This window comes from Lathyrus oleraceus, chromosome 1 (assembly GCF_024323335.1).
Source record: "Lathyrus oleraceus cultivar Zhongwan6 chromosome 1, CAAS_Psat_ZW6_1.0, whole genome shotgun sequence".
Taxonomy (NCBI): Eukaryota; Viridiplantae; Streptophyta; class Magnoliopsida; order Fabales; family Fabaceae; genus Lathyrus; species Lathyrus oleraceus.
In genome coordinates, this window is record NC_066579.1 from 107,744,697 (window position 1) to 107,757,633 (window position 12,937).

Sequence of the window (12,937 nt, forward strand, 5' to 3'; positions counted from 1 at the left end):
CAAATTTTCCCCGCTAAAGGTACGGGACAATGAAGATGTTGAATATATGTTTGTTAGTCACGAACATTCTGGTTGCAACTCTATTGAGTTATATATTACTCTTCAACCAAGTATACCATCTCAGCAATCTCAGATAACTAATCAAGTTGAATCTGATGAATTTGATTCAGAAAACTCAGATGAAGCTGACCCAGAAGCAGAAGAGGAAGTCAATGTCGTTGATGAAGAAGAAGAAGAGACCGAGACACAAGTCGATCATATGTTGAACAACAACATTAAAGATGACGATCATCCAACGCCATTACCTCCAAGTCATGTATATAATCTGCCTCAACATATGACACACATGGATCTGCATGACGACGAAACATCCAACAATGTTTTTTATAACCCGTATCTACAATCAATGGATGGGTTAAAAGTGGGAGACAAGTTCCACACTAAAGAAGAATGTATGCGAGCTATCAAAAAATTTCACATGAATCACTCTGTTGATTTCACAGTGAAATGCACTGATTCGAGAAGGTATGTCATCGAATGTCGTAACATCCTTTGCAAGTTTCGATTGGCTGCGTCTCACAAAAAGAGAAGCGACTCTTGGGAGATAGCTTCTATAGACCCACCTCACAGTTGCATTGCAACTAATGTTGAACAAGATCACCGTAAACTAAGCGTTGCATTGATAATTCAAGACATTTTGCCGCTTGTTAACAAAGACCCATCAGTGAAGGTGAGTATAATAATATTTCATATCGTCACAAGATATAATTATACTCCATCTTACAAGAAAGCATGGATTGCGAGGACAAAGATTGTTGAACAGGTATTCGACAACTGGGAGGATTCATACAAAGAATTGCCACGATTTTTATAGGCCTTAAAAACATACGTACCAGGAACTGTTGCAATTATGGAGACATTGCCAGCATTTACGCCAGACGGAACCTGTGTTGCTGGAAATAGAATCTTTCACCGCCTCTTTTGTTTTATTTTTATTTTGTGTCTTTCAAAGGTGAACACTTTTAAAAAAGTGTGTCTCTGAAATTTGAGGATGCATTTTTTATAAAAAAAATAGATAAAATATGGATGTCTAAGTATCAGAATACTAAAATACGTGTTTAAAAAATGCTACTCTGAATTTTATAAATAATTATATTTTTTTTACTGGCTTTTCTTTACCATGATGATAGAAGATTCCTAAGGATGAAAAAAGTAATCCTTTTTATTTATTGTTTCAATCATACAAACTTTTATAATGATTCTCTTTCATTTTGGGCGTTTTTAATGGGTCTTAAGCTAATGGAATATGAGAAAAATCTACGTGGCATCCACTAACACTCCTATATATTTTTATAATACTAAAAATATATTATTTTTATTAACCATATTTATTAAAAAAATATTTCAATCGCAATAAATATGATAATAATACAAAAAATTTGGTATAGGTTACCGAATTAATTGAAATATCTAGTACATATCAAAAGATTTATCAGATGTTTCAAAAAATTCACTATATCGAATATATTCTTCACACCCCTTAAAAATTCAATAATATTATTTTTGAAAGGTTGTGATTATGTTGACACTTTTGTAAGGTTGTAATTGTGTCGACACTTTTGTGTGGTTCATAATGATTGAAAATTTGTATTGATTTTGGTATCTCATAATGTCTCAATTTTGGAGTCTCGCTACTTTAGCGACATAGGTCCTTCTATTGATTTTAGGCTCACCGAGGACATCCCTTGTTGATGTTTTGACATTCAAACTGGATAATCTTTTGTATTACCCAAACAACATAATGGTGGTTAAGATCAAGTATCATTCACAATCGATTGATAACAAAGGAAAGGTGAAGTTCATTAACTCTGAGTAGAAGACCAATGAAGGTTTAAAATGTGAAACACATATCATCGATATGAAACAATGTGTTCGATCGAGGTGGATGCGACACTTGCAAGATTTGTCGACGATATTATTAAGATGTTGAAACGTCATTAATCATTTAGCAACGTTTAAGTTATATTCACATTATTTTCATTTTAATTTATGTTAAGAAATGTTCATGTTAAGTTAGATTCATCCCACAATAATATAATGCTAGTTTTCGTCTGATGCAATGTTAAGATAAATTGTCAATAGTATACAAATAATTCATTACAAATCCAAAATAATGTTAACGACAATAAATAATGAAAAAAATTATATAAATGTATGGTCAAACGAATTTTGATGATGACAACACTTAATATCAAACGATATTCAAAAAATCTATATATAGTAGTTGCTAACTTAATATATATATTGTCAACAAAAAAAAAGATATATATATATATATATATATATATATATATATATATATATATATATATATATATATATATATATATATATATATATATATATATATATATATATATATATATATATATATATATATATATATATATATATATATGGATGGAAAATCTACACTTCAGCTAAGTAGTTGTTAACTTTTGATGATGACAACACTTAATATCAAATGATATTCAGTGAAGTCAAGTATATGTTGAAAATAGCTCGAGCGATCAACAAAGCACAAGATGATTGATTAAGCTATCCTCCTGAATCACGATATGCTCTTGAAGATCAAGAGATCTTTTTAATGTCAAAACTATGGCCAAATGAATTTCAAGTGAAGACTTCCGTTTCAAGGTTCATAAGTGGTTTAACCTCTCAATGATGGTAATCAACATGAAGATATATCAAGTCTTATTAAGAAGACTCAAATTTATTGTGTGATTCTAAACTCAAAGATAAATGTGCCAAGACTTGAAGCTTCAGAGTTGTGACAAAGAAGTAGTGTGAAAACTCACATGGTCATGTATGTCTGAGTGACCATTATATCGACACGTAAGCTGCAATATTAAAGTCTGTAGCTTTTGTCTCATGTGCCAAGTCTTCAGGTCGACCTATAGGCAGCGCATAACCTTATAGGTCGACACATGCTTCCAAACAGGTCTCCACATAACTTGAATAAGTCGATACATGACTCGTATAAGTCGATCTATTGATAAAATTCTTTGAAAAATTGCATCTATTTTCATTCCTTTTGCTTGTTATGAGTCTTACACGTATATATACTTGGTACATGCATCATTCTCTAGTAAGGTTTCTAGAGTGAGTAAAACCTACATTAATCTAGGATTTCAAAGCATCTCATCATCTTCAATTCAATCTATGCATACACATAATCAAACTATACACTATCATTTTTTAATTGGGTGTCATATAGGTTAGGATTGATAATGTCCAATTAGGTTTGTTGTATCGAGAATATTGGGTTGAGATCTTTGAGGGATTCAAATAAGAAAACAAGGTGGGGTTTTCCTTCAAGATCTTTAGGGTTTAAAGGTTTTGGACAAGATTGTGTAATTCATATCCGATCGAGTGAAAGTCTTGGGACAAGGTGTGTCGTACAACGGAGTAGCGTGAAATGGTGGATCATGTTGACAAATCTTGGGTTCAACAAGTATGCGCTTGGAATTAATTCAGTCGGGTGAAATCCTTGAGACAAGGAGGTCGTGCAAGGAAGTAGCAACAACATGTGAATTGAAGCGGAATTGTTGGTGTCTTGATCAATCTTTGATCAAGATTTTTGGAGGTGCTAGAGTCAAGAACAAACTTAGGGTTTGTGGCATTTGATTTCTCATATCTTGTATACATACATTTGCAAAGTAAGATTTATTATAATAATATCTTAATTCGAATTCGAATTGAGGGCAGACATACCCATAAAGAGGTCGATTGGGGAACTACCTACACAAATCTTTGTGTACTCTCTCTCTTTCTCTATCTCTTTTATTTTTTGATTCGCAAATTGTTGATTACTTTGATCTCTTGATCAACATTGTTTGGATGATAATTTTTGAATCATTTGTGAAATTTGTGTTATTGTAGTAATCACATACCATTTGGTAGTGATTGGATTTCTAAGAACTACAAACACTATACAAACATCCAAACTTTGTTGATCGCACGCAAAGTGTTCGACAAATTGTTTCAACTAGTTTTTTGTGTATTGCTATCATTAGAGATAGATCTTTACTATAATAGAGTATTCAATTTGTTGTTAAAAGTGTTGTTAGCCAACTTGTGAATTATTATCATACCATTAACACCTTTACGCATATCTGGGTTATTCAATAGTAGGTTCAGTTAGACGATTTTTGATCCGGGAAATATTTGAAACTTGTTTCCACGGCATAAAATTTTCTAAGTATAATTTTTGGATAAATTTTTAACTTGGGATCTATTCACCCCCCCCCCCCCCCCCCCCCTCTAGATATAGGCCTATTGTCTAACAAGTGGTATCATGAGCTCCGGTTATTTCCGGTCTTAAGAATTGCTTATTAGAAAATGGATACCGAACCTAAAGGGGCGTATAATATAACACCTATTTTCACTGGCGAAAATTATGGCTATTGGAAAAGCTTGTTGCATATCCATGTTAACTCTGTTGATAACGGTGTATGGGATGCAATCATCAATGGTCCAAATGAAATTATTATGACTAATGGCGAAGGTGTCACCATACCAAAACTGGAAAGTCAGTGGAATGATAATGATAGGAAGTTGTGGTCTCATGATTGAAAAGCATAAAATATTCTCATATCTGCATTAGGTGTTAATGAGTATTATCGTGTTTCTCATTATGAAACCTCCAAAGTTATGTGGGACGCATTATAAGTTGTCCATGAGGGAACTAATCAGGTCAAACAAGCTAACATCAACACATTAAGCCAAGAGTTTGAACTCTTTCCTATAAAGCATGGTGAAACCATTGCCAATATGCAAAAGAGATTCACACATCTTATTAATAGATTAAATTCTCTAGGTAATATTATCTCCAATGATATTGCTACTAATAAGGTTTTAAGATGTCTTAATAGGCAATGAAATCCAAGGTCACCGCGATTAAAGAAGCGGATGATCTTAAAGCACTTGATCTTACTACTTTGTTTGGTAAATTGGAAGAACATGAGGAATAATTCACTTGCTTTAAAAAACATGAAAAAAGAGTATGAAAAGAAGATGAAGAAAGATAAAGGCAAAGACAAGGAAGAGGTGAAGAAGTCCATTGCTCTAAAGACTTCTAGTTTAAATTCCTCAAAGAATGAGCTTAGTGATTGTGAAACTAAGATGACGAAGACTCTGATGAAGAAGATATGGGGTTGCTCATCAAAAGGTACAATAAATATATGTGAGAACAAACAAATAAATACTCTGAATATAAGGATCGTAGCAAATCCAGAAGGTTGTCAAATTCCTCAAAGGAAGATGAAAAGAAGAAAAGTAAGGGTAGAAGTACATGTTATAATTGCAGCAAAGAAGGTCACATTAGGCCGAAGTGTCTTAAGATCATCAAATAAAAGGAGAGAGGTCATCACAAAAGGTCCAACAAGTCTTAAAGGGCTTATGTTGCTTGGGAAAGAGAAAGTGGTTCTTCAAGTGGAGAAAGTTCTAACTCAAGCGACGAATCGACAAAGATTACATGACCAACAAAGGAAAGAAAAATAATGTAAGTCACTCTAAGCCTAAATCTACTTATGACTTATCTTGTTCTCAATTGCAAGAATCTTTTGAAAATCTACAAAGACAAGCCATAAAATCTTTCAAAAAGCTTGTGTCAAACAAAAGAATTTTCTCTCATTTGTAAGCAAAAATGTTGGAAAATGAAAAGAACATGGAAGCTATAAGAAAATCTATGATAGCTATTTTAAAAGATAGGTGTGATGATAATAGAACCTCATGATTTGGGAGAGCCACTTACTAAGAAAGGACCATGTATATGCGAACCATGTATATGCAACTTATTCTAGGGCGGGCACCTGATGAAGGCTAATCCTATATCGTCTTTTTGTGGGTTTTCACAAATATATCACTATGAGAATTGTAATTTTATGTGATAACATAAGAACTAATATGAACCATTAGATTTATAATAAATTGGTGACATCATATGTCATTTTTATTCTCAATTATTTTCTCTCTTCTTCATTATTAAAATAAATGACTTAAATTAAAATATTATATTTTTGACTATCAAAATTCTCTCTTCTCTCACTCATTTATTTTAAATCTAATAGTTCAGAATATTCTCATATAAAATTATCATTCTCATAATATACGTTATATATATGATTCATCATTCTCACGTGGTGCAGACAACAAGTCCAAAAAAAACATTTTACTTTTTAACGAATTCAATTTTTTCTTTAATTATCTCTTCCCTTTTGTCAATATTTTTTTCTATAATTATCTCCTCCCTTTTGTCAATATTCTCATCATCACTCTTCACATATAAAACTATTTATATGAAAACATTGTAAACATTGACTTCAATTTATTTCTATAAAGTTGTAGTACACAGTCTCTTCCTTTTGTCAATGTTTTTTCCTATAACCTTCATAAACATTAGTTAATGATTTTCTTTATCACTTTTCACATATAAATTTATATTATATGAAAACATTTTCAATGTTGACTTCAATTTATTTCCATAAAATTGTTTTGGGATGCACTCCATTCCAAATCACTATACATAATCTCAAATATTTAAAAACATTATCCATTGCCTTATTCATTCATGACTTAGGTATCAAAGAATTTTACAAATACCACCCCTCATCATTTCTTCAAATCAGAATGAAATCCTAAAAACAAAGCACCATTATATATATATAATTTTTAACAAACCTTAATTCTAAAACTAGATTGATTTCTCTCATCATGATCCTCAATATTTATAATTTATACAATATATAAACCTTTCAAAACTCTACTCCAAAACATACTTAAAGTGAATATATATATATATCAAAAGTCGAATCTAGTAAAAAACAAACACAACAATATTATCCTTGAGAATCTTCTATTTCCCTTTAACTATGTTATTATAATAGTATAAAAAGTATAATCTCATCATCATCTTTGTTTATCATTCTCCCTTTGAAGAACGGCCAAGAAAAACTCATTCCAAACATCAATAACACCTGGCAAACACCAATGAGTACAATCATTATAACCTTTCATCCATTTATTTCCCCAATGTTCACCAGGATGTCCATCTGGTCTCATAACCATTGCATTAGTCACATCCAAAATCTCAAACCTAGTATTCCCTTTGTTATTATTCTTAACCTCTTTAAACTCTTCCATTTGAACATTCCTTAACTTCAATTCAAATCTATTCAAATCAACTTCCTCTTCATTCATAGGACCTGTCCTATTGCAATATCCTCCAGTGTTCCAAATTCCATTCTCAAAATGAGCAGGTGCAAATGTCCTTATAATTGTGAACAGTTTCCTTTTCCTACAATCTTTGCAATTGTTGATGTATTTCAACGACGTTTTAAACGCTAACCCTAGTGGAAAATCTATGTCGTAATTCTTGACATTTTTTTCACTACAATAAATGCAACCTAATAATTTTCCACCTTCATGTAAAAACATTAGTCTGAAAAACCAATGGCCACCGGAAATTATTGCGTAGTCCAGTTCAGGTATTACTTTAGCCCAATCTTCATCTACTTTATCCATTTGCAAGTCGAAAATACCTGATCCTGTTCCATTTACAATTCTTTCTTCGCCTTCTATAAGAAATCTACTCCATAGTATCATGAGAGTGAAGTCATGTTTAGGAAAATAATATGTCCTGAATTTATCTTCTGAGTCCTTGTGTATATCTATTGGAGTTTCTTCCTACAAAATTTCATAAGAAATTGTGACAAAGAGTACAAAATATGAGCACACAATTAACATATAGCTGTGATTCATGAGTGAATTAAATGTCAGAAAACAATACATAAGATATTTGTATATGAAAAATAGAATAAAGCTTTCTATAAAGAAAGTTACTAATTACATGGACAAGTAATCGAACTATTTATTTGAATGACAAAGCCAAATAGTTAGGCCACATAGAGAATATAGTTTTCAACAACAAAAGAGGAGAATTGATATGGATAACTAAGGAGTAAGAGACAACATTGGGTAAAGCAATTCAGCAAGATTAAAGGGAAACACAACATGTCGCAACATAATAGATGATGCCCAAGCCGAGACGAGGTTGGTGAAATACAAACACAATTGAGCAAGAACTAACTTAATCTTACTCAAAACTATTGAAGTCTAGCATGATTATCAAGAATCAAAACTTAGTTAAAAGCACACCTTTAGATAGAGTCAACGAAATTATATCAAAAAATGAGAAGTAACAATCAACTATCAAAAAATGAGAAGTAACGATCAACTATGAAGTACAGACTCCGACATGAACACTGTGACTCGATAATTAAAAGAATTAAAAATATTCTAATCAAAATTAATATTTTTAATTCTTTTTATATCATCGTTTTAAAATATATTTAACCCTTTTAGATAAGTATGAGATTTGGCCTTAAAAAAATGTATAAGGTCGGATGGAAAAAAAGAGAAATAATTTATTTTAAAAAAAAATTGTCTGAATTGTGTAACATGTGTTGGATGAGTGTGTGTCGAAATATATAAAAAAAACATTTATTTGATAATACTTATTTGATTTTTTTGATATTTGTTTGATTTTTTTTGACACGTATCGGATACCTTGACACATCTATGTCTAGAAATGTCCGTGGGGATAGGATAAAACATTACCCACTTAAATAGTCAAATGAAGCATCATTATTTTTGGATCACTATAAGATAGTTTTATATAAAAATACAATCATCAATAAATTTCAAACAAGATAAGTCATGAAATATATATTTTGAATTTCATTTATCCCTCTTAAAAGAATTAAAAATATTCTAATAAAAATTCATATTTTTAGTTCTTCATTCATATTATTGTTTCAAAACATACTTAAACCTTTTAAATTTGTATGAGATTTTGTATAAAAAAATGAATAAGGTGTGATGAAGAAAAAAGAGAAACAATTTAAAAAAATAATCTTGTATGAATTATATGGATGTTTTGACATCAATTCAACAAATTTCAAGCATATAAAAAAACCATTTATTTGATTACACTTGTTTAACTTTTTTAATATTTATCTGACTTTTTCGAACCGTATTGTACGAATGTCGTACAAATGTCGGATATTGACACATGTTAAATATTATATCTGATTTTTTCAAATCGTATTGTACGAATGTCACACAAATGTCGGATATTGACATATATTAGACACTGTGACACGCCTACGTCTAAACGTGTTCGTACTTGATAGACAACCAAACATAAAACAACACATATCTCATTAATAAGAATAGGATAAAACATTATCCACTTAAATAGCCAAATAAAACATCATTATCATTTTCGGATCACCATAAACAGTAAGATAGTTTTATATAAAAATACAATCATCAAGAAATTTCAAACAAGATTCATTTAATCAATCAAACTATTTAAGCATATTATCACATTTATCTATACCTTTTTCTTATGTATTTCTTAATTAAAATATTGAGGTACTACTTAAAATGTGTGTATTTTTAGTATAGATTAAATAAAATACTATGAATTTGTATAAAATTTATCATGACTTTAAATATTCTAAAACATTTAATAATATTAATTAGGAATTTCTTTAAATAAGAGTCAATAAATATATTTAGTAACTTAAAAAATGACTTATATCTAAATATTTTTTTTGTCAAACAACCAAAATATAATGTTACAATTAAAATTAATACAATTGATTATTTTCTTAACAATTGCACACAATTTATTTAAATATAATACTCTTTTGAAACCATAGTTTCTGCACATTTTGTTTAGTCAAAATATTGATGTAATCACCTTTTTCAATGGCGTTATTGAAATTACCGTCTAGACGGGTATGTTATTTTTTTAATACACATCAATGAAAAAATAAGTAATATTTTTTATTTAAATATATTTTTTTAAATACAGTATATTAAAGTTAATGGTAAAAAATTATATATATTTTTTTTAAATACAGTATATAAAAGTTAATAATAGTGATTTTAATAAAAAATTATTAAATAATTATACAATAAAATAAAGATAAGAATTATAGAAAACTAGGGTCCACTGGAATAAAATATTGCCTTGTTATAGATTAGAAACACTATTAAACTCATTTAATAAAGATTATTTTCCTATATCTCTAAATTTAAAACATTTATTGAAAAAAATAGTCAAATCTATTTAGCATTATTAAATGCGTTTATTTTTTTAATATGATTGAATATATATATATATATATATATATATATATATATATATATATATATATATATATATATATATATATATATATATATATATATATATATATATATATATATATATATATATATATATATATATATACCGAAAATTCATTATATATTTTATAAAGATATAAATAGTAAAAAAAAAAATATTGAAACAAGTATTAAAATTAAAATATATTACTATCGTACCCAAAAATAAAAATCAAGAATAAATAATTAGAATCATTTGACCGAAATCAATGCCATTATCACAAATGTATATTAAAAAAACTGCCCTTTTGAATTTTGACAACTAATCAACCCATTAATGCTTGAGTAATGTAATTTTTTTCCAAGAGGTAAAATTAATTACCAATATTTTGGAAGCACACACTAAATGTATGAATACACTTAACAATTTTGTTTACAAGAATCACATTCCCCTTATTATGCAAGCAAAGAATTTTCAACACCTCAAAAAGCAAAAAGAAAAATAAAAATAAAAAAATAAAATAAAGCATATTAAGTGTAAAATACAAATTAACTTAAGAACTAACCTGTGACAAGAGACAGAGAAGAGAATCCATGTGATTTCTAGCCACAGAATCACCAATGAAAGCCATTTTCTTTCCACGAACAATGTTGAGAAAAAATTTAGGATCAAACATTGGAAGTTCACAATTTTCAGGTTTCCATTTCCAATTGAGGAAATCACTATCCATTCTTCCATGCTTGAAACAATTTTTGCTATCAGGAATTGTAGGGCAACTTGAATTTGTATAGTAAGATGACCCTCTTATACCTCTAATCCAATGACCCTTAAAAATGTCACATGTTTTCTTCTCTAAAAAATTTTTTAAAAAAAAAATTAAAAAAAAACATTAGAACATACTGTAAAAAAATGAAATATAAACTATTTGAGATTTCAAAATAATTCGAATTCAGATAATCGACTCCAAATAATTCGAATTCTTAATTTATTGTTAAACTTTTATTATAACTTTTATTATCCAATAAAACTCTATAATTCCGGTTACATCATTCCTCTTCCACCATAAATCTCCTATTTTATCTCATTAATTTTTTAAATTCAAAATTGAATCTGGTCAAACTAAAATTTAACTTTACACATCAAATATAATTCAATGAATCTAAATAAAAACTAAACAAGTTTTGCTAAATCAATTGTTACAAACATATCAAATGAATTCATGATTGAAAAAAAAATCAAAGATTGAATATGTATCAATGTGATTAATTTTGAGACATACCTTTGTGTAATTCGGATGGTGAAACATGTTGATGTTCCTCAATGGTGTCATGTTCTTGATTAGGCACAAAGGTTTTGGCATGATCAAACTCATCCTTTTGAGAGTGTTTTTGAATGATTTCAAGATCTTGATTAGGAACAATGGATAAAGGGTTTGGAGAATAAAGGAAGAAGAAACTCAAAATGGTGATTATCAATAGAGTGACAATAAAAGGTAACCCTTTGATTAATAGGTTGGGATAGGTTTCCCTTTGGGCATAGTTGTGAAATTTGTCATGAAAAGACTTTGATGATTTCATGGTTTTCTATAACACTCCCTAAGAACAAGAGTGATAGAGAAAAGATAAGAAAATAAAAGGGTTTAATGTGAGAGAATCATGAGAATCACAAATCAAAGAGAGAAAAATGCAAGTTATGCAGTATTGGGAAAGGTTTTTTGGGATTAAATATTATTTAATTTTGAAAAAAATGAAGAGAGAATTCAGATTTTATGTTAAATTTACAAAATGATAAATTAAATTTTAATTAATTATTACTTTAGAAAAGCATATTCCAAAAAAACCACTCTTTTGTAGATTAAAGAGAATGCAGGGTACTTGTCCACAAAATTCCAAAAATAGAAGAGTTTAAATATGTTTTCTTTTTCAACAAAATTGTATTTTTTTTTATCATTTCAAAAGAAAATTATAAAATACGAAATTATTAAGGACATTAAGATTTTGTTCAACCGGCATGATAAGGCATAGGTAAGGTTTGTTCAAATACAAATGGATCCAAATAAAAAAGAAAAAACAATATTAAAAAATAAAAAATTAAATTTCAAAATCAATATAAACTGAACCGAACCATATATATATATATATATATATATATATATATATATATATATATATATATATATATATATATATATATATATATATATATATATATATATATTTTAATTTTTTATTATTATTTGTCTGTATTTTATTGAGATTGATTACTATGCACTGTCAGTGTAAAAAGTTTTACACAATCGATTCATCACCATCACCATCACCCGTTTGTATTACTTTAAAGATTTTTAATATAAAAGTCAAACTTGTTTCAATATCCAACGGTTATGATTAACTGACGGTGTAAAATCCTTTTACGCTGTCAGTGTATTTCAATTAATCTCATATTATTTATTCATTTTTTATTTTTAATATTTCATATTCCAAACATAATTGATCAATCTCATTTTATAATTATAATTTTTAATATATAATATGTTATATAATATTTCATCGTTAAGAATAGTTTTTTTTTTTTTTTCTGTTTCTTCTTTAGTCTTGTAACTAAAACCATCTACTATTTTATATTATTTTTATAATATTTATAAGAAAATTATATTTTATAATTTAAATATTAAAAAAAATTATTCAAATTAAATTG

At 28.4% G+C, this 12,937-nt stretch overlaps 1 protein-coding gene across 1 annotated transcript; it reads right to left on the bottom strand.

Annotated features, from left to right (window-relative positions):
• Window positions 1–6,836: 6,836 nt before the first annotated feature.
• On the bottom strand, window positions 6,837–11,953 carry LOC127120055 (xyloglucan O-acetyltransferase 3). Its single transcript, XM_051050435.1, has 3 exons — window positions 11,520–11,953; window positions 10,806–11,092; window positions 6,837–7,746 (listed from the first exon to the last, which is right to left on the bottom strand). Exons 1-3 carry the CDS (start codon window positions 11,815–11,817, stop codon window positions 6,970–6,972), a joined length of 1,362 nt encoding a protein of 453 aa, XP_050906392.1. The 5' UTR covers window positions 11,818–11,953; the 3' UTR covers window positions 6,837–6,969.
• Window positions 11,954–12,937: the final 984 nt, after the last annotated feature.

What these genes read in the sequence shown, in the direction of transcription:
- LOC127120055 (XM_051050435.1), bottom strand. Translation starts at nt 11,817, where the DNA reads ATGAAATCATCAAAGTCTTTTCATGACAAATTTCACAACTATGCCCAA. An exon ending in ACCATCCGAATTACACAAAG is followed by an intron (nt 11,093 to 11,519) that starts GTATGTCTCAAA and finishes AAAATTTTTTAG; the next exon opens with AGAAGAAAACATGTGACATT. An exon ending in TTCTCTGTCTCTTGTCACAG is followed by an intron (nt 7,747 to 10,805) that starts GTTAGTTCTTAA and finishes GAAATTTTGTAG; the next exon opens with GAAGAAACTCCAATAGATAT.